The sequence below is a fragment of the Cavia porcellus genome, unplaced genomic scaffold, assembly GCF_034190915.1.
Source record: "Cavia porcellus strain 051 isolate PalLab524CR breed Dunkin Hartley unplaced genomic scaffold, mCavPor4.1 scaffold_25, whole genome shotgun sequence".
NCBI lineage: Eukaryota > Metazoa > Chordata > Mammalia > Rodentia > Caviidae > Cavia > Cavia porcellus.
Genome location: NW_026947508.1, coordinates 25867734 through 25889316, shown reverse-complemented (window position 1 = coordinate 25889316; position 21583 = coordinate 25867734). Strand labels below are relative to the sequence as shown.

The window sequence follows — 21583 nt, the reverse complement described above, 5'->3', positions numbered from 1 at the left end:
TTATTGACTGTATGAATCACTCTGCCTTCTACTCCCTAGTGTCTGCACCATGGCTTTCTGTAGCACAAAGATGGCTTCTAAGCCTGCGTCTTTCTCATTCAGGTCCCTCAGGACAAAGCCCTCTGCTGAAAGCCCTCAGTGGGAATTACTCAGCTCCCCTGATTGTCACCAGCACCAGCAATTCTGTATATCTGCGTTGGTCATCTGACCATGCCTACAACCGGAAAGGCTTTAAGATTCGCTACTCAGGTAAGTAAATCCTGCACACTCAAGAGAGGACCATGTGCCCTGGACCTCTTAGGGTGTCTTTTTTTTTAAACCTAAACATCCAAATAAGCTATGGTCCATCTCATCAAGGAAGCAAGTTTCCCTGTGGGAACTGTGAAGCTACTTTCTCTATGTGCCTCACCAAAAGCTGTGCAAGTGGTCCTTGGATTTTCACACCTATTCCAGTCTTTCCCCACATCTAACCTCTGCCCTCTCCACTGTCAGGCTGCCGCCATGTGTCTTTAAGATGAGTTTAACTATTATACATGCTCTCATATAGCCCAAGGGCATCTAATGCTTTTAGAAATTTCTCTTTAGGAAATTAGAGAATGTTAGCAAAATTCCTGAAAAACCTAGAGTCTGTAACCGGCAGATGTTAGGCAGGCAGCAGAGCACTGGCTATATTTTAAAACCAGGAGCCTCTTTTCTGCTCTTCAAGCCATATGTTTTTGTGGGTTTTTTCACTGACCATAAAAATTGTACATATTTATGGGACACAATGTGACATTTTCATATATATCAATAATATGTAATGATCAAATCAGGGCCATTACCACATTCATCACCTTAAATATTTATCCTTTCTTTGTGTTATACACAGTCAAAACCCTTTTTCTAGCTCTTTCATAATATAAAATAAATTTATTATTAACTAAGTCACCCTACTGTGCCACAGAACACCAGAATTCTTCCTCTTATCTAGCTATATTTTTTGTACCTGATAACTGACCTATTTCTAGCCCCATCCCTATCCTCTCCATTTCTATAAAACCAACATTTTTAGTTTGTGTAAGTAAAAACAGGCAGTGTTTGTCTTTCTGTGCCTAATTTCACTTAATATAATGTCCTCCAGTTCCATTTACATTACTGCAAATAGGATTTCATTCCTCTTTATAACAAGCCATGTCTTAAAGGCAGGCTCGAATAAAATAGCAGGCCTTTCAGACAGCTGACCCAGGCAACGATTCACAAAGAATGCAAAAATATCCCTAGGAATACAATAAGATGGAGAAAAATGAATTTCTCTGAGCTGCGATTAGGGAGATTATGGCTCAGGCTATTGGAGAACTGGTTAAGCTGCTGGATCCCCATGTTGAGGGCCCTTGCTTCTGCAGACTGCTACCCCATCCTTCAAGGTTGGAGGCAGAACTGAATTACTCTGGGCTGAATTACTGTAGAGTTCTGCCATGCACCAGTGCCCCTCCAGCACCTTCTTCTGGCTGAATCTGCCTTGCATTCAAACACATTTGAGGCATATTTTTTAAAATAATATTTGGATTGGTAGAGATGCCAAATATCACAGACTGCCTGAAATACCACTGTCTCAGCCCATGTCTTCTCATGGGCCTCCCACTCGCAAGAGGGCCCGCTGGATCCTAAAGGACTCTTGGTGTGGCTTCCAGGGCAAAGCCAACCAGATGAAGCCAAACAGATTGTGGGAAGGGATGGAGTTTTCCTATCTCAGGATCTATTTTTTCTATACAAACTTTCCTTTCCCTGATGCGTATATTACAGGGGTGGTGGCCTCATGAATGGGTCTCTCAGAGTTAATGACGTGCTCTGTCACCAACTAACTATAGAATTTTCAGACAAGATACTCACTTAACCACTTTGAGCTTCAGTTTCCTCAGGATGGAAAAGAAGCCTCTAGGTACGTCTCAGGCTCAATCTGAGCTAAGTTCCGGGAAACTGCTCAGACAAAAGGGAAATATGATATTTCCCTACCCTGCTTGCTAAATTAGGAAATAAAAGCTATTAGAGAATTACCCTTTGCTTGACATTCAAAGACTCACATGTTTGGGATAACGAGTCAGTGGTAATTACAGTACATACACCGCATAGAAAGGGAATTGATTACATGCTGCAACAATTAGTACTTAATAATTAAACTACGGTAGACGCGTATAATTTGCATGTGTATCTGTCACTGTGACTGTGTATTTTATAATTGAGATTCTTGTTCCTGCATGGATTCAATACACACAGGACAGAGAGAGCAAAGTAAGAGAAAGGTAATTTGGCTTGGTACAGAGGTATTTAAAACACCAGTTCTACCGGCAAAGGGGTGTGATCCCCAAACAAGAGGCCAGAGTCACTCACTGTAAGGCATATGACTATGACCTGGCCTCCTGTGCCCCACCCCAGGCTTCCTAGAAGATCCAGCCAAAAACGCCCACATGGTTCTGGGATCACCTTTCCTTTGCAGCCTACAGAACTTACTTTGGGATTCTGTAATGTAAGTTCTCTCAGAGCAGGATTTTTGTCTGATTCCCTCATTGTTTCCCCAAAGTTTAGAACAACAGCTGGCACTTAACAGAGACTCGAGATCTATTTGTTAGCTAAATGAAGCCACATGTTGAGGGGAAATGAACCTTATAGAGAAATGTGTATCCTGGGTTGCCAGGAGCACCCTACAAAACAAAAAGAAGAAAGACAGCCGATTACGGAGTTCTGAGTGCCTTGTGCTGTGTGTGGGGCGTTACATACATGGTCCCTGCTAGACCATCCAAACACAGGTGAGACAGGTGCCATGGGTTCCAGTTTACAGGGAAGGAAACGAGCTAAGCAAACTGACCTAAATTGTCCCAAGTTACACATTTTCTAAGATCAGAAAGGGGACCCCGTTACAGTCACACCTTTGGGGAACCAGTTACTTTGCAAGACTGGCTATGAGTCTAAACTGAGCCATAAATTCACTGCTGCCTTCAGACAACAAATGGGCCCTAGTGCTTCATGGAGCAGTTTTTTATCTTGTTTTTGTTTTCATTTTCCTTCATTGTTCCCTGGCCTAATAAACTGACTGGCTGTTTTCCAGTACCAACCACTCAGAACTTTCTAAATAGGAAAACACCGGCAGTGGCAAAAACAGGAAATGGGGGGCGGAGGGGCAGGTCCATCAGGAGAAAGACTGTCTGTGCTCCTGTGTCTGTGCTCCTGTTTGTACTCGGTTCTCTCAGCATCAACCCTTTGTACAGCTCCCTACTGCAGCCTGCCCAGGGCTCCACTCCACGGCTACATTCTGGGCCAGACCAGCACCCAGCCTGGTGGCTCCATCCACTTTGGTTGCAACTCAGGCTACCGCTTGGTGGGACACAGCATGGCCATTTGTACTCGACACCCCCAGGGCTACCATCTGTGGAGCGAGGCCATTCCTCTCTGTCAAGGTAAGAAGCAGGTGGGAAGGGGAGTCACAAGGTGACTGAGATCCAACACACATGTTGAGTTTGTTTGAGGCCCAGTCACTTCCAAATATGTTTCCTCTAGATTTAATAATGAATTCATTCTTTCAGCAAACACTGAAGACCCATAGTATCTCTAACATATGTACACACAACCTGTGTTTTCAGGAACATGAGAAGATGAATGTGTGAGCACATAAATACAAAATAACAGAGTGAGAAAGTGCCATGTCAGATGTATAAACACTTATGGAGCCCAAAGAGAAGAAGGGACCTCTCATGGACAGCTAGGGAAGCTTCCCAGAAGAAAAGGAGGGCTTGGGCTCCACAGCACATGAAGTGATTAAACACTTGAACTGTACCACTCAGTTTGCATGCATTGCCTTTAATAATTTATGAGTGTTTTTTTTCCTTAAAGCAATATGCATTCATGGGCTGGGGATTTAGCTCAGCGGCATAAGCACCTGCCTTGCAAGCAGGCAGTTGTGAGTTCAAACCCCAGTACCGATAAAAAGGAAAAAGACCAAAAAAAAAAAAAAAATAGCAAAGCAATATGCATTCAGGCTAGAAATCTGAAAAAAAAAGATAGCTATGATTATAGATAATGCAAAAGAAAAAAAGTAAATATGATCTGTAATCCTGTCACATGAGATCACTGCCATTAACATTTCAGCATATTTCTTTTGGTCTTCTATACAAAAATGGATACTCAGTATATAGAATTCTTAATATTTTGTTGACATCTTTCATCTAATTAAATCTAATTCCTTGTCATTATTTGCAGTAGTTGCATGGTATTATGGCATTTGTTCAAATTATCAACCTACTGTTAGTAATTTGGATGTCTATATTTTGTGATACTGTAAAGTATATTTTTATGCTTAGAAACATATTTAGTTCCTTAAAATAAATTCTCAGACATGAGAGTGTTGAATCACAACATATGCAAAATTTACAGCCTTTTTGATGCTTACTGCCATCTCAAAATGTTGTCTCATTTATACTTCTACCCACTGGTACGTGAAAATTGTCTTCTGTCCCGTAGTCTTAGCATTATGTACTATGTTTAAAAAGAATAAACTTGGCTGGTTATATGAGCAAAAAGAGAAAATTACTTTGCTGTTTGACTTTGTTTTCCTTTGGTTCCCAGGGCTTTAATGACATTAATAGCTTTAATGACATCTATAATCTCTCATCTTCACAACCTCCTGGCCTGTGCCCACACTTCCACAAAGAACCAAAACAACATGTTGTGAATACTCTATTATAAGCCCTAAGCAAAGATCACAGCGAACTGACCATCCACAAATAGCAATTTGGCTTCAATTTCCATGTCTCTATCAATGTGGAGAAGTCATCTTTCCAGAGCCCCAGTGAGAAACCTCCTGCCTATGTGATCTTATATCACTACACAAAATTAAGCCCTGCAGGCCTCTGGCCACCTGTCCCCATACTATTCTACATGCCCACTACCATGAGCTTCTTCTGAGGCCCTCTTAGCCATTCCTTCTGCCTCCTCTGGTATCCGAGTTCCATCGCCAGCAAGCACCCAGCTCACTCACCATCTATAAGTGTCTCCTCATTTCCTCCTCCACTACCCAGAGGCTCTCTTCACTTTCTCCTCAAGGACACAGTAGCTCTCCTGAGAGCCTGTGTGCCGTGATGTGGAGGCTTTCGATCGCTTAACACCTTTTCCCACATGGTCAGGAAGGGCCTAGCATTCTTCCCATTCTCTATTGCTGTTTCCCAACCATAACTTCCCCGCTCCCCATTCTTCCTCCAGTCCATTCTCTCATACTGCATTGTCTGCCACAGAGATCTCATTCCATCCCAAATATTTTGAGCTTCCATCTCCTCCTCTCCTACTCATAGCAGTGTCTTTATTACCTCAGGGATGGGAACTATGGTTTGGCATGGAGATCTTGAGACCCAGGCTTGTGGTCTCTCCGGTGTCAGGTTATCATCTGTCCTCCCTGCTATCCACAAAAGCTGGGACAGGCCAGAGCCATATGAAGTGGCATTGGCCACCCCTTCACTCACTTTCTCTGAATTGACTCTCCATGCAGGACATCAGTGGGGACCTGGTATTCTTCCCGAAATATTCAAGGAAGGGTAGTTAGTTGATCTGATACAAGTTTGGCTGACCTAATATCTATTTGGCTCAACATTTGTTGTTCGGGCATAAGAAGAATGTCCATGTATGTTTTTCCTATTTCTTCTGAATTCCAAATCCTTCTGTTGTAATCCCACATCCAGCCTTTGAATCCTTCTTCCTTGTTGGTATTCTAGTTCTCTCCCCCTGAACAGTCAACTTCACATCATAATGGAACCCTAGCCTAATACCTCTTCTTGGTTTTGGAAATTCTAGTAGCATCTAGTAGCATCATTGTTAGTATCAATGGGATTTTCCTTTATGCGAGCTTATTCCGTCTCCAAGTGAGGGAATTCTGAGCTCTGAACTAGTTGTTACAGGATAATGTATGAGGGACAGTAGCAGGTACTTTGATTTTGATTAATCTACCATCCATAACAGTTTCTGAGCTATCAGACAGTGAAAACAGTTTGTACATAATTTCTTTCAGAGAAATAAATGTGGCAACATGGCCAAAGCTATTCTTTTTATGTTTATAGAAGGAATGTACATTACTTAGGTAAGAGTAGACTGTATGATCTTTGAAAGAAATTAATGTGTACCCCTAAATTAATGTATCACTTTTTATATCCTGTATCTTGTCATTTCTTCATTTCTATCTTCTTTTGCATGGAGAATAACCTCAAACTTCGCAGGAAAGATTCACAAGATGTAAACTTTTCTGAGCCCATAAATTTCTGAAAATCATAATTTTTGTCCTCACCAAGGCTGTGTACATGCTTGGTAGATTGACCAGATAAAACTCTAGAGTTATAAATTCAGAAGTTTAAAGTTTTTTCCCCGTGTTCTTCAAACACTCAGTGGCACCGAGGGGAAGTCTGATGTCAGTCTGCTTCTCATCCCTTCACAGTAGTGTCACATCCTTCCTGTGTCTGGGAATTTGCAAAAATCTTTATGCTGCTCTAGGTTCCTGAAATCTTCTGGCATTGTATCTAAGAAGACTTGTGGGGGCTGGTGATATAGCTCAGGGGCACAGGGCCTGCCAGGCAAACATGAGGTCCTGAGTTTTCTTCCTGATATCAGAAAAACAGAGAGAGAGAGAGAGAGAGAGAGAGAGAGAGAGAGAGAGAGAGAGAGAAGAAAGAAATGAAAGAACGAAGAAAAGAAAAAAAGGAAAGAAAACAAAAGAAAAGATTTATGTCTTTCTTTAGCTCTGGGAAATTTTCATTTACAATAATTCCATCCCATCTCCCTTCTCTGTTCTCCATTTCTGGAGCACTGAACAGTGGGCTGTTGAACCTTCTAGAGTGATCCTTTGTTTTCAATCCTTTTATTGTCAGTCTCTTGTCTTTTTGATCTACATTCTGGAAAGTTTCCTTTGCTTTCTAATCATCAACCTTTCTTTTTGATGCATATTTAACAACATATTTTTAATTTGAAAGAGTTCCTTTTTGTCTTCTTTTTGTTGTGATGCTTTCAAAGTACTCTTTTCATTTTTTGCAAATACCATATATCACCTCGACTTCAAAATACTACTAAAGTTCAAAGATCATATACCTTCTGTTTCCTGAATTAACTATTTCCTAAGGGGACTTGTCTCCCCTATTTTTAATCTTATGTTTGCTTATCACATTGACATGTTTTCTTTACATGCTTAGTGATCTTTGATTGTTCACATCTAAAAAGTAAAGGCTAGTTTGTTTTTTGTAGCCAGAGGTAAAAGATAGATTCTTTGTTGTTTTTCTGTGAAGTTTCTTTGCCCACTAGGCTCATCCCATGAATAACAAGCTAAACTCTCTGTGTGGCAGGGATAATCATGCAGAGGGGCAGGCTTTGGGGTGGGAGATTTAAGTCTTTAGGCTTCAACTGTAAGATCGGGAGCTTTCTTCTAGGGTGTCAGCACCCACCTTAACAGCTCTAGTTTTTTTCAAGGTAGTTCTCTCCCCACATCTTAAGTTCCATGGTGGCTTTTTATTTAGTTTGGAAAGTTGATGCTTGAATGCCTCTACCCTGTATTTATGGGCTAGAATGGAAGCAAATTGATCTCACCCTGAGGCTCTTTCTCATATATTTTGAGCTACAGCCTTTTAGTTCCATTTACGCTCTCAGCCCACACTCATCTTTACTCCATCTTCCAAATGACCTTTTCTGAAGCCTCTGCAGATGGTGCTCCCTTTTTCCTTTTTATTATGAGGATTTTCCCCCTGTTTTTACTGTAATATTATAGGGCCTTAGGTGAAGAAGAGAGATCAAAATGTGTTCTCATAGGGGCTGGGGATTTAGCTCAGCGGCATAAGCACCTGCCTTGCAAGCAGGCGGTCGTGAGTTCAATTCCTGGTACCGGTAAAAAAGACAAAAAAAAAAAAAAAAAAAAATGTGTTCTCATAACACAATCTTAAACCAGAAATGCTCGTGACATGATTTCTCCTTTGCTAGCTCTTTCTTGTGGTGTTCCTGATGCCCCCAAAAATGGAATGGTGTTTGGCAAGGAGTATACCGTGGGGACCAAGGCTGTGTACAGCTGCAGTGAAGGCTATCACCTCCAGGCAGATGCTGAGGCCACCACGGAGTGTCTGGATACAGGCCTGTGGAGCAATCACAACGTTCCCCCACAGTGTGTCCGTGAGTGCTTGGGCAGTGGAGGCGGGCATAAGGAAGGCCTGAGTAAACAGCTGAAAATATTCCTGCAAGGATGGAGCTAAAAGCCCAGCCATGGGATTGAGGGAAATGTATATGGGTGTTGGAGATGTTGGAGAAGGTTGTGGTTGGCATGTACCAGTTTGGGTTCTCATTTGGTAATTACCATAGAAGCTAGGAATGACATGGTCCACTCCCTTTTAGATGGAGAAGCTTTCAGAAAACATGCATGACTACCTCTTGGTCATGAAACTCTGAAATGACAGTGTTCCGGCCAGTTATAAAAGTGGTAGCCTAATGGACCACATTTAGTCCAAAACTATTAGCCTCAGTTTTTGTTCGGCCTGTCCTATGCTTTATAAAATATTTTTTCATTTGCTTCTCAATATTTTAAAGTGAAGAAATTTTAAATAAAAATCCAGGTTTCTGACTTATCTTGAAAAATAAATGTCTGGCCAAATGAAGCATATAGTCCTACATCCAATAATCAACATTGACTGAGTACCACTCCCTCTTTTTTTGGTTCACCATCTTGGTTTGCCACATCCCCCCGCAACCCACATCGTTCATTTAGCAGACCTGCCAAGGGACCAAAGAGTCTTGGGTTCATCATGACTATATTAAGTCTTTCCGTGTCCATCTCTGGACTCCTGCAGTGCCTTCTATAATGAATTTACCATCTTCCCCACTCCTTGTTTCTCCAGCTGTGACCTGTCCTGACATCAGCAGCATCAGTGTGGAGCATGGCCGGTGGAGGCTAATCTTTGAGACCCAATACCAGTACCAGGCCCAGCTGATGCTCATCTGTGACCCTGGCTACTACTACACTGGTCAAAGGGTCATCCGCTGTCAGGCCAATGGCCGATGGAGCCTTGGGGACTCTATGCCTACCTGCCAAAGTAAGCCCCCATGGGAACTTTATGTATGATCTCACATAAAGGGTGAATCAGGGATAGGGAGATGGGTATCTCCAGGGACCCCAGAATGCTTTGTTTTGGAAACACCTTAAATCAGAAACTAGGAAAATCTCTGCTCCTCTGAATTTATTAGCATCTTATTAAAATCTTCCTTTTACTAAGCAGTTCAGGTACACATGCACTATTTCATTAACCAGTGTTCATTAGGCCCCTACTATATGCCAGATATTGTGGAGATGTGTAAGTAAAAATGGTGGCTCCTGCCTGCACAGAATTTATAGCCTTCAGAAGAGAGAGAGAGAGAGAGAGAGGGAAGCAATGATGGTGTGGCATGTGACAAGGGGTGTTTATAGGAAGAGTAAGAGCACCACTTAGGCTGGTGTGGCTGTCCTTCTCCATTGGGAATTTGTTTTCTTTGATTCTCTAATGTAGTTTCAAAGTCTGAGACAGAGGTTAATTAGGGAGCCCTCTTAGGACCACCACCGAAAGGGAGGAAGGTCCATGGACTGTACAGTGGAATATACGCACAGTGAGGCAGGTCACAGGTATGGAGCCACCTCACTGCTGTGCAGCCTGGGTAATGGGGTCTCACCTCATATATCAGCCAGAAGCCAGCAGCAGTGCTCTGTTGAGAAGGAGCATGAAGACAGGGAGACTGAGATCTGCCATCTCTTCCTCCCCAACCACCTGAGGAATTTTAAAAACTAATAAAAATACACATACTTGGGCTCTGTCTCCAGAGACTGAGGGTTGTACCTCTGAAGTAAAACCCAGCATTTCAACAGTTCCTCTGGTGCTGCTGGGGACACCTGCTGTTGAGGTGTCACATCACACAAGTCAGTGTCACTCCCCACACGCTGGTCATGAGTTGTTTTGTTTAAACAAAATTTACTTTGTCATCATCCTTGACCATCAGAGGCAGCACATTTCCCTCTCTTGGTGTCACTTACTGAGCACTTGGTCATCCCTTTAGTCATCTCCTGTGGAGAGCTCCCCACGCCTCCCAGCGGGCACCGCATCGGAACGCTTTCTGTCTACGGGGCCACTGCCATCTTCTCCTGCAATTCTGGGTACACGCTGGTGGGCTCCAGGGTGCGTGAGTGCCTGGCCAATGGGCTCTGGAGTGGCTCGGAGATCCACTGCCTGGGTAAGTGGCTTCCCAGGGCTGCCTCCCGCCTTTCACAATACCATTTATCTCCCGCCAAAAAGGTGCACTCTGAGCACCAACTATTGGGCATCTTCCCCAAGTAAAGCCTTGAACTTGCTTCTGTTGGCACACCCAGAAGAATGAGAAGAACTTCAAAGCTGATGAGACAGGCCTCTGAGGGGTTGCTCAGAAAACAGCTCCTCGCTGGCCCTGGCATGATGAGATAGCTCCAGCCTCTACCTTTTAGAGACACATTCCTATAACATACCTAAATTTTTTTTAATTTAAAGAGAAAAAAAGGAAATAAAAAAGCAAAACAGTAAAAGGGTACAAGTAATACAGAATTTCAAGAAAAAAATATACAATAAGAAATCACTAGTTAATAGGTTACATATTGTCATCTTAGAAACAAACAATATTTCATATTAGCAAAGTATTTTTAAAATATATGTATATGTGTATAAATTACACAAGGAATGTTCGTGTGTATATACACATTTATACATACTAAAAAAATGAGAAAAGTTGTAAAAGCCACCTGATGTACAAAAGGCAAAAATGTTCCTTTCTTCCATAGCTTGACCATTCCCTGCATGAGCCTTCTATGTTCTTTCCTTTCTGGGACTCTTCACTTCCAAAAAATGATCTCAACCACACAAACACACCCGGACAAAGTGGGTGATCTGTCATGGATGAACAGTGTCACTCTGTCTGTGTCCGCCCCCTGTCAATGACAGAGTCACTGGTTATCTCCACACTGAACCAAAGAAACTGGTGAAGGAGCCAACATTCTTTCTGAACCTTACCTAATAAAAATCACTCACCTAGGAACCGCTTAATCAGGAAAGGTGAATTCTGCCCAACCACCTGTTTTACAGGATTGTTTTCAGCACATCTAGGCTTTGACAATCTTAATTAATAGATGCCAGTTGGTAAAAGGAAGAGGACAGTTCCTCTGTTATAGTCTAACAAAATATCTGAGATATAATCAGCTTATTAAAGGGAGCGGTATATTTTAGCTCATGGTTTTAGAGGTTTCAGGTCATGGTCCCTTGACCCTCTGATCTTTGATCCTCTGCAAGACAGAATATCATAGTGGCAATGAAGGGGAGAAGACTGCTCACCTTGTGGTCAGGAAGCAAAAAAAAAAAAGAAATTGAAAAGACGGAGTCCCTATATTCCCTTCAAGGTCACCATGACCTAAGTTTCTCTGGCTTGGCCCCAGCACAGAAGATTTTACCACCTTCTTGCTCTGCTGGAGCCAAACCTCCAACACGTAGGGCTCTGGAGGATTTATCCAAATCATAGCAAAGCCAGAAGCAGGCAACAGTGACAAGCCCTGTTTATGTACGACACAGAAATTAAATCTCAGAAATGAATGGCCGTTTGAGATATACCATGGTACTGGGCATTGTCAAGGCCTCATCCCCATTCCTGCCACGGCTAGAAGTCACTCCTAGATTACTACCCTAAGGGAGAGAGGAATAAGACGCAGGGTGGCTGTGTACCTTGTCCTTTTCCCCACCACTCCTTGTCCCTCCATCGTCCCCCCAGTCAAGCACGACTTCCATTCTGGAAGCTTCTCTTTGACTTGCTGTCTTCCCCCACCCCGTCACCAAAGCTGGACACTGTGGGACTCCGGAACCCATCGTCAATGGACATATCAACGGGGAGAACTACAACTACCGGGGCAGCGTGGTGTACCAGTGCAACGCCGGCTTCCGCCTCATTGGCATGTCCGTGCGCATCTGCCAGCAGGACCATCACTGGTCGGGCAAGACCCCTTTCTGTGTGCGTAAGTATGTCAGCCCCTCCCTAGCTATGGGCTCAGCCTCAGCATGGACCTTCTCCCTTTTTCTCTTGCTAGGTTAGCTAGAAGTTTTGAAAGTTTGGGGGTTTTTTCAAAGATATAATCATTACATCTATTGTTTTTCAGTCTATCATTCATTCGTTATACCTGTGTTTGTCTTTGAAATTTCTTTTGGTTGACTTCTTGTTCATTTTCCAGCTTTTGAATGGAGACTTTGTTTATTAGAAATTCTGTAATTTTGGCATTAATTTCCCTTTCTACTAGATTTTTAGTAGAAAGATTTTTTTAAATCTTTAGGTAAAAGGATCTTTTGCTTTTATTGTGTGTTTCTAATTTTATAGCGTAGTATATAATCTGTCTACATCATCAAATTTATTGATGCTTTCTTTGTGACCTAATATTTTATCAATTATTGAGAAAGCTCCACATTCACTTAAGAAAAAGGGTATTATGTACAACTCTCTGTCTCTCTCTTTATATATATATATATATATATTTATATATATATATATATATATATATATATATTCATAAGATATATTGTTTTTGTCCTCTGGATTCTTATTTTTTCCCCACTTGGCCTATTTCATTATGAAAGATTCCTATTATTAGTGTGTTTCCAACTTTCCTTGTATTTTCTGTAGTTTGTGACACATATGTCACTATGTAGTAGTGACTATGTTGTTTGAGGTCTAGGTATTTATAACTATTGTATCTCCATGGCAAAGTGTGGTTTTAGCCTCTAAAATGTCTTTTTCATAATTGTTAATATTTTTTAACTTGAATTTCACTTTACTGGATATTAGGCTTACAGCTCCTACTTTTACCCTTTTTCCTGGTATACCTTTGATTATCCATTTAATGAGGGACGAATCTCTTTAAGTGGAACTATTCTGTACACAGTAAGTTTCGCCTTGCCTGGTGAGCCAACTTGAAAATTTTCCTTTTGGTAGGTTAAACTCATTCACATATGTCAATATGTTGGCCTTAAATTCTGTCATGTTTTATGTACTTACTATGTTTAAAATGTTGGGGCTGGGGATTTAGCTCAGCGCATAAGCACCTCCCTTGCAAGCAGGCAGTCGTGAGTTCGATCCCTGGTACCGATTTAAAAAAAAAAAAAAAAAAACTGAATCTAAAATGTTATATCTATGCTATATCTTTGTATAGTGTGTTTTCTTTGCTTATTTAAAAATTTTTTCTGACAGTAAGAAACTTTGGATTTCTGTTCTGGTGCTTACTTTTATACTTGGAACATTTAATACCATTAGACCCTTGTTGTCTTATTAAGCATTGTATTGTACAGTTTATCAATTTTAGTAGCATTCTTTGGCTTTTGATATATTGGTTATGCAATAATTAATGAGCTTATTCCACATTTCTTTCATCTCTCCCCCTTTCATTTTTAGTTGAATTATTTCTACTTTATCAGGACATGAAACATTTATTATAGTGTTTAAATATTATGATTCTGCCCAACACACAGAGATTTTACCTTTATTGCTGGATTCATAATTCAGTATATCAAAAACTCATGAACTTTTTTTGTGGGGCGGAGGTTCTGGGAATCAAACTCATGACCTTGTGCTCACCAGGCAGATGCTGTGCCACTGAGCTAAATCCCCAGTCCCTTTCTAGTAACTCTCAATAGGGTCAAGCTCAGTCTGTAATAGATTCTTTAGTAAGATCTTTTGCATAATTTTTCCCATTGCTTGCATATTTAAAATTGTTCTGTACCTTAAAATTTAAAATACAGATGAATTAGACGTCAAATCCTTGTTCACCAATTATTGCTTTGACTTTCTTAAAAAATGTTTCCCCACTGTTATATTGTTATTTTGCTCTGCGTTTTACTTCTTTTGCAGGGGGGCATCTTGCATATTAATTTTTCTGTTGTACGTGGTCAACCTGCACAACAGGTTGTGGTTTGTATGTATGCATACTGACATATTTACTACAGGGAAGCAAATTGACATACCCATCTTCACACATGCTTACCTTTAGGTGAATACATTAAAAATGCCTGAAATTTACTCTCTTCAGACTTTTTCAGTTCAGAGTAATACAGTATCATGAGCTATCGTTGTTTTGTGGTATACTAAATCTCTAGATTTACTCATGCTATACAATTGCAACTTTGGTCCTTTTGATCATTGTCTTCCCTGTCCCCCACTTCTCTACCACTGGTAACCACCATTGTACTGTTTCTAGGGATCTGAGTTTAATATTCATTTAGTTTTATTTTTATGTAATTATATGGTGGTTTTCCAGAGGTCTTGATTATTTTTTTCTTTCTCCTTCAAATCTAATTATTTTTACTAAGTTACGCTTCAGAGTTGACTGTTCCAAGATAATTTCCCAAGGTATTCTGTGGGTCTTTGAATTACAGATACGGTCTTCTTTCATTTCTGAAAGAGTGATAGTTTTAAATACTGGTTCTGGCCCACTGTACCTGGGATTATGCTTTGCTTCTATCTGTATCTAACCTAAGGCTGAGAACATTCCCTATTTTATAGCTGTGCTGCAAGACTGGGTTTTCTGTCTTTTGACTTGTTCTTGTTAATTTGAGTTTGAGGAGGATTTAGGTGGCCACCATCATCAGCTATTTGGAAATAATTTTTAAAATTCTTCATTTTCGAAAGTTCTCTAATGTGAATTTTCATGTGAAAAGCAGAGGTTTGTTCTTAATTTTGTACAAAGCAGGATTTTACTTTTACTTCTTCATCTTCATATATTGCAATAAAATAATGAAGCTTGCTCTATAAGGAATGGATGAAAGGTAGTCTTACTGACTTCTTTGTATTAAGTTCACAGAGAAAGATTCATCTATATCGACTCTTCCACATGTATCTAAACAAAACATGTTAGTTTCTGCTAGAAGAGGTAAATGTAAATGACTTCAGGACACAGATACTGAGTGTACATAAAGAGACATTAGGAATGTTGGTGTCTTAGAGGACAATGTTTGCTCAGCCTACGAACACTCCATTTCAGGCATGGGTCATGTCACCAGGCTGTAAATAGAGAGTCAGCCACTCAGGTGTGGGCCTCAACTACCTGGTATCCACCCCAGCTCCACCGCCAGGTACCATGTGGCTATGTGACTGGTGACAAGGTAGCTTCCCTCACTCAGTCCTGGTCTTGTCATCTTTGAAAAGCAGGTGCATCAGGGACTAATGCAAGCATTAAATGAATTAATACATGTGAAAGGTTGGAATGCTGCTGCTTCAGGTGGCATGGTGACAATATGACGGTGGCAGGGTGGTGATGCTGCCACCTTGTCATCACAGAATCCAGGACTTCCTGTGCCATACCCCATTCTTTTCTAGAGCACATGGAGTTCAGTATTCACCGGAAAAGGAAGGCAAATTATAAGAACAAGTATTTATATAAGTATCGCTCCGTGCTAGATGCTGTATTAGTGCCATCACACGTAAATTCAAAGTGTCCAGTATTACCTGGATGCTTCACTTTCGAGCTCTTTTCCACCTTTGCTCTACTATGTCTCTCCTATTCTCCACCATCTATTTCTCATTTTCACCTGTTTTTCAAAGATACTCTGCAAACTCTGTCTACATTCTTGGTAAATAGTCATGGCCCAGCAATGTTGACTCATAAATTAGTCATCACGGGGCCATGTTTCTTAGAAAACTCCCTCTCTCTAGTTGTTTCCACTTCTTCCCTCTTTAGCAAAAGCCACTGCAGTCTGAGGTGAACCCCACCACTTCTCTGCTCTAGCCAAAAGAACCTCCCAGCGAACAAGAGAGAAGCCCCAGTCCTGGGCCGTGGTGCAGAGTCCTTGGGACCCCATTGCCCAGGAGCTGCAGGGCAGGAACTGAGTATGTGGCAGTCAAAGCTGTCACACAGACAGCAAGCTCAAGACGGAGATAGCAGTAAGGAATTAACGTTAAGGACAGGAGATGGCTCCCAGTGGCAACAGTGGCTCCTGCTCCTGCCACTCCTTGAACTGGCCTGTGACCTGGGAATGTGTGAGAAGCAGATAGCGTGAGTCCCAGCCTGACAGGATACTTCCAGGCTACCAGTGAGCCTACTGGATCTGATGGATTGTTCTCGGTCCTTATCTTACAGGACCTGTCTAGGGTATCTGCTATGTCTTGCATTCTCTCCTCGGCTTCTGTGATGCCACTCCTCCTGCTGAGCTTTTGCTGTATGACTTTCCTGACCTCCTCAACTTCTTTTGCAGGCTTTTTTTGTCTAGCTATCCTTGAAAAGGTGACATTCCTCAAAGGTTGTAATTCTGACCACTTTTCTCTCACTTTGGGTAGATAGTTTTTAATCTTAGGGGAAGGTGTCATGGAAAACATGGGCTAACCTGGAAAAAGTGACAAATCCCCCCCACCCCGAATGGGCTGCATATGCCAATACTTTGTACATGATTTCAGTAGCTTTGCAGACTCTATCAAGCTTATCCTCACTTTCCCGCCCCCCCCCCTGACATGGCAAAGTCCTCCTCACCCTAAGACCCAGTTCAGATGTCATAGCAAGGAAGGAGAGAGTGAATTTTGAGGACGGTGGGATGGTGGAGGGCTTACCTGTCTTCTGTCTTGGTTACAGCAATTACTTGTGGACACCCAGGCAACCCCATCAATGGTCTCACTCAAGGCAGCCAGTTTAACCTCAACGACGTGGTCAAGTTTGTTTGCAACCCTGGGTATGTGGCTGAAGGGGCTGCTAGGTCCCAATGCCTGGCCAGCGGGCAGTGGAGTGACACGCTGCCCACTTGCAGAAGTGAGTCGCCCTTGCTTTCCCTCCCCTCCTCACTGCATCACCATCTATGATTCTGTACCCCAGGAAAAAAGCCAGAGAATGCAATCCAGAAGCTACTGTAACTCAGGGAAGACTTGGGGCAGAGAAGGGTCACAGTAGAGAACTTTCTCAAGCCCTAGATACACCTATGTAAAATTTTATCATTTGGATATATAGGAAAGTGAAACTCAGTTTCATCTTTCAAGTTTTCTTGTTTGCATTTCATAAAAGAAATAATTTATCATCCATCATCATCTGAAAGCCCCTTTCTCTTTTATACAAACAAAAATTTATTTTTCTCACATAAATAAGAAATCTAAACGTACTATCATTTCTGTTGCTGTTGTTGAGGTCAAGAGCAACAACTTGGTCTTGCTTTGTTGTTGCAAAATGCATGCTGTGGTTCCTTTTTTCTTGATGAAAAAAATTTATAGCAACAGAGATGGAATAAAAAATGAAAACACAGAGGCATCTCAGGGTGGAGATGAAGGGGTAAGAATGGGGACAAGACATATAGAGAAGAAATTTTAAAAACTCAAGCAAACTGGACAGAGGATATTGAGGCCCCATTTTAACTATTTAGGAAGTGGTTTGCAAAGCATTAGAAGGATTTTTACAGCAAATGCAGTGAAGCCTCAGACAGATTCATCAAAGGTAAAAGTACTTTATACCTTAAATCCTTATCCAAGAGGGAAAAAAATATCTTCTCTGCCCACCTCATTTTATTAGTAAGAGACTCAGGTAGGATAATGGATGTAGTGTTTTGAAAGCAAATGCACATATTATGGGTTATGAATAATACTGTCATTATCCTAAAATTACACTCTGATTTTTAGTAAAACTCTTAGAAATATTTTAACATTTCAAAGTCAATTTCATCCTCCAGGATATTAATGTCTCCCTAAAATACTCATAAAAGTGAAAAAAAAGTTTCCAAAAGAGCCCTCCTGCTGTTCAAGTTAGCTCAGGTGCCTCATTTTTCCAATGGATGAGATTTTCAGTGGGACCAGGTCAGAGTCATGCCTTCAAGGACACATGTTTTGAGACAAATCACAGCCCTGGCTTGTAAAGCCAGAAAGAGATGTGTGTGCACAGCGTCGCTGGGAGGGGTGAGCCAGTCCAGGAGTAGGGGCAGGCTTCCCTAAAAATGTGATTTCCCACTGGGATGTGACCTGGTAACCAAGGTTGGGTAGACACTCAGCAGCCTCAGGAGCAATCCATTGTCCCAGGCAGGATCTGCTTCATTGCAGGGCTTAGAGCTGGAAATCTTGCTGTGCTGGAAACATGTGCCTATTTGGACTTCTGAATTCTCTCATACTCAGCTTTTGGCCTCTGACTGTCCTATTCAATTGCAGTCATCAACTGTACAGATCCCGGGCACCAAGAGAACAGCATCCGCCAAGTCCACGCCAGTGGCCCACACAGGTTCAGCTTTGGCACCACTGTGTCCTACCAGTGCAACCACGGCTTCTATCTTCTGGGCACCCCTGTGCTCAGCTGCCAGGGAGATGGCACCTGGGACCGGCCCCGGCCCCAATGTCTCTGTAAGTAGATGTCGATTGGAAGTGACTGTTGGGTGATCCATGTCAAAGAATGATCCTCCCTCTGTGCGTGCATGCATGTGTGTCTGTGTGTATACGTGCATGCATGTGTGTGCGGGTATATGTGCAAGCATGCTGTATCACCATGACAGGTGCCCTGGCTGCTCCTAGCTAGCAAGACCCTTCTTGAACCCCCACTGACTTCACTGCTATTCCAGTTCATATGCACTCTTCCTGGTGAAAGGCCATTTCTTCTTCCCAGTACTGCCCCCAGCCTCTGCAGCCTTCAGGAGCCTGTCCTTCTGAAATGGCTCCCTTTACGGCATCCTCATTTTACCTATTCAGAGAGCAACCGAACTCCTTCCCTTTCGAGGACTGAGTAGAGACTCCAGTCCCTTGCAGGAACACATACTTGGATATAAACTCCAGCCTCACCCACTAACAAGCTGTGTGATACAGAGAAAGTTTGCTACCCTCCCAGAGCTGCCGTTTCTTCATCTATGAAAATGATAACAATACCTATTCCACAAGGTTATTAGATAGACCATGAAATGGGAAATCTACAGGAAGTGCTAGATTACTACCTGTTACACAGAGGATACTACTCAGGAAGTGATAACTGCATTAATAATTGCTAGAGAAATTTGCAGGGACAGCGTGAAAATAAAAGGAAAGAAGGAAACGCACTCAGGATCCTGACACCTGATTGTAGGCCTTGGTCGCGCTCTCTCCTCGTGGCTGACGGGGAATCCTGGGAAGTGCTCTCTCCCCACCCCACTTCAGAGAGACCAGTGGCGACAGAGTCTCAGCCATGCACCAGGGCACCTGTCTTTGGTGTGCCGTGTTCATTCTGCCAGCTTCAGTGCGAGCGGCTTCATTACAAGCCTACAAGCCCTGTGACTCTTGGCATAATAGGATGCTGGTAAAGATGCCTGCGGCCCATATTTCCCTTGCTCAAGGGTCTTGACCTGGCCATCCCTCCCTACATGTGACCAACAAGTTGTCTGGTGCTTAAATAGTGGTGCCAGTTAAGATCCAGAAACCCTGGTGGCTTCAAGTTATTGCCTCTTCTAGCAAAATAAAGCATTTGTCGTAATAAAACAACCTTCTTTGTATGAACTTTTTTCCTCAAAGCTTAATTTATCTGATGTTAATATTGATGTTGATTTAACTAATATAATTCTATTAATATAACTTACAGCCAGTTTCTTTAGTAAAAAGATAGGTTTTCTGGTTGTTTTTCTTTTAACTGTTATATATGTAAAATACATAAATTTTGATTTTTTTCAAATCTATCTTCTTTTTTTTTTTTTTTTTGTTTGTTTGTTTGTTTCTGGTGCTGGGGATCAAACTCACAACCTCCCATTTGCCAAGCAGACACTTACACCACTGAGCTAAACCCCCAACCCCTATATCTTATCTTTTAAAGGAGCATTTAATGCACTTGCATTTTTTTCTTTTCTTTAGTGAAATACAATTCACTCTTTCAAAGATTATGTCAGTTTAAGGGAAATACAGATGAACCCCCATGCTAAAAGCCAATTTGGAAATAATGCAAAAAACGTAGCATTGCAGTTTGGGCCACACAGATTAGGGTGACCTCTGGCATGTCTGGAGGTTATGCAAGTTGTTTTGGCCATTCATTGGCACTGGCAGCATCTTACAAGAGCTGGTAATTGTGACTGGCATGTCAGTAGTTGCTGGGTAGGATTTGTAATCTGGAAGGATGGTTAGGTCCTTGAAAATTTTCACTGGGTTCATGAGACAATATTTGAGCAGTTGTATGTGGTGGAATTGTGACTTCTTAATTCCATTTTAGTTGGATAGGACATAAATGATTCCATTTCATAGCACTGACTTTCGCATATAATTTATATAATTTCAGTATATTCATAAGAAGTTGTGCGGCCATCACCCCATGTTATTCTAAATCATTTCATCACCTCAGAACACCCTCCTTTAGCAGTCACCTGCTGTTCTCCACCCTCACCCTGTCCCCTGGCAACCCCATCTACTTCTTGTCTTTATAGATTTACCTACTCTGGATATTTCATATAAATGGAATTATTTGTGTGGCTTTTTTGTGTCTGCTTCATCCATTTTGCATAATTTTCAAAGCTTGTCTATGCTTTAGCATGTATCAATATTTCATTCCTTTTGATGGCCAAACACTATTGCATTATAAGGATATACCACATTTTATTTGTTCGTCAGACCTTGAACATTTCTGCTTTTTGGCTAGTACATTTCCACTTTGGGGTTGTTTTGAACAAGGCCATAAGCATTTGTGTATACATTTTTGTGTGAACATGTTTCCTTTCTCTTTGGTATAAACGCAGGGGTGAAATTGCCGAGTCAAATGGTAACTCCAGACTCAACTTTTTGAGAAAATGCTAAACTGTTCCAAAATGGTTGCACAATCTATGAGGTATAATTGAAAAATATGGTGTCTGTATAACTTTTTTAAAAACTTACAGAAGTTGGGACTGGGGATTTAGCTCACTGGCGTAAGCACCCGCCTGGCAAGCACAGGGTCATGAGTTCAGTTCCTGGTACCAAAAAAACAACCTATGACAGTAAAAACCATATTGCCATTAACACCCCTCCAAACACTCCCATTTGATTTGAACACTCTTATCCCCTCATTCCTGCCACTTTCTGAAACAGCTCTAGAAATCCTCTCTCATAAGTATCTTTAGTTGCACTGATGTGGCTGCCTTAATGTCCTGAATGGATTCCAAATGCCCACCTTTCATGATCATTTTGACTTCAAGGAGGAGCCAGAAGTCACAGATGCCACACACCGTACTGTTTCTGCAAGCCTGCCTTCCCGGTGGACGGCACTTGGCAGCGTAACTCACTGTAGTCTTTATCAGACCTGATAAAGACACTCACCAAAGAGGACTTCGGAACTTCTTCAGAAACTGGCAAGAGCAATGGGAAAAGTGTGTTTGAAGACCAGGAGAGCATTTTGAGAGCAATTAATGGCAGTATGTCTTTTACTGTAATGATTTAAAATTTAAGCACGTATCATATATTCTGATCAGTGCGTGTTCATTCTCACCAGCAGTACATGAAAATTCTAGATTCTTCACATACCCACTTCTGTTTTGTTCACTGTCGGCATCTTAGTGGGTATGAACTAGTATCTCCTGTTTGGGGGCGATTTGGTGGTGTGTGTTTCATTTTGATCTTTTTTAAGTACTTGGGGGTTAAACCCATGGCC

General features: G+C 41.7%; 1 protein-coding gene across 9 annotated transcripts in view; it reads left to right on the top strand.

Annotated features, from left to right (window-relative positions):
* Csmd2 (CUB and Sushi multiple domains 2) overlaps nt 1-21583 on the top strand; it is a 566560-nt gene that overhangs the window by 508865 nt on the left and 36112 nt on the right. For 4 of the 9 annotated variants that reach the window (XM_063236033.1, XM_063236032.1, XM_063236031.1 and 1 more), the window contains 8 exons: nt 103-249; nt 3243-3431; nt 7975-8160; nt 8880-9074; nt 10066-10239; nt 11861-12034; nt 16625-16798; nt 18172-18360. In XM_063236033.1, coding sequence (XP_063092103.1) covers nt 103-249; nt 3243-3431; nt 7975-8160; nt 8880-9074; nt 10066-10239; nt 11861-12034; nt 16625-16798; nt 18172-18360 — 1428 coding nt within the window. Of the gene's footprint in view, nt 1-102; nt 250-3242; nt 3432-7974; nt 8161-8879; nt 9075-10065; nt 10240-11860; nt 12035-16624; nt 16799-18171; nt 18361-18509; nt 19557-21583 lie in introns of those variants that run through there. The other 5 variants (XM_063236034.1, XM_063236035.1, XM_063236038.1 and 2 more) reach the window with 5 other exon arrangements.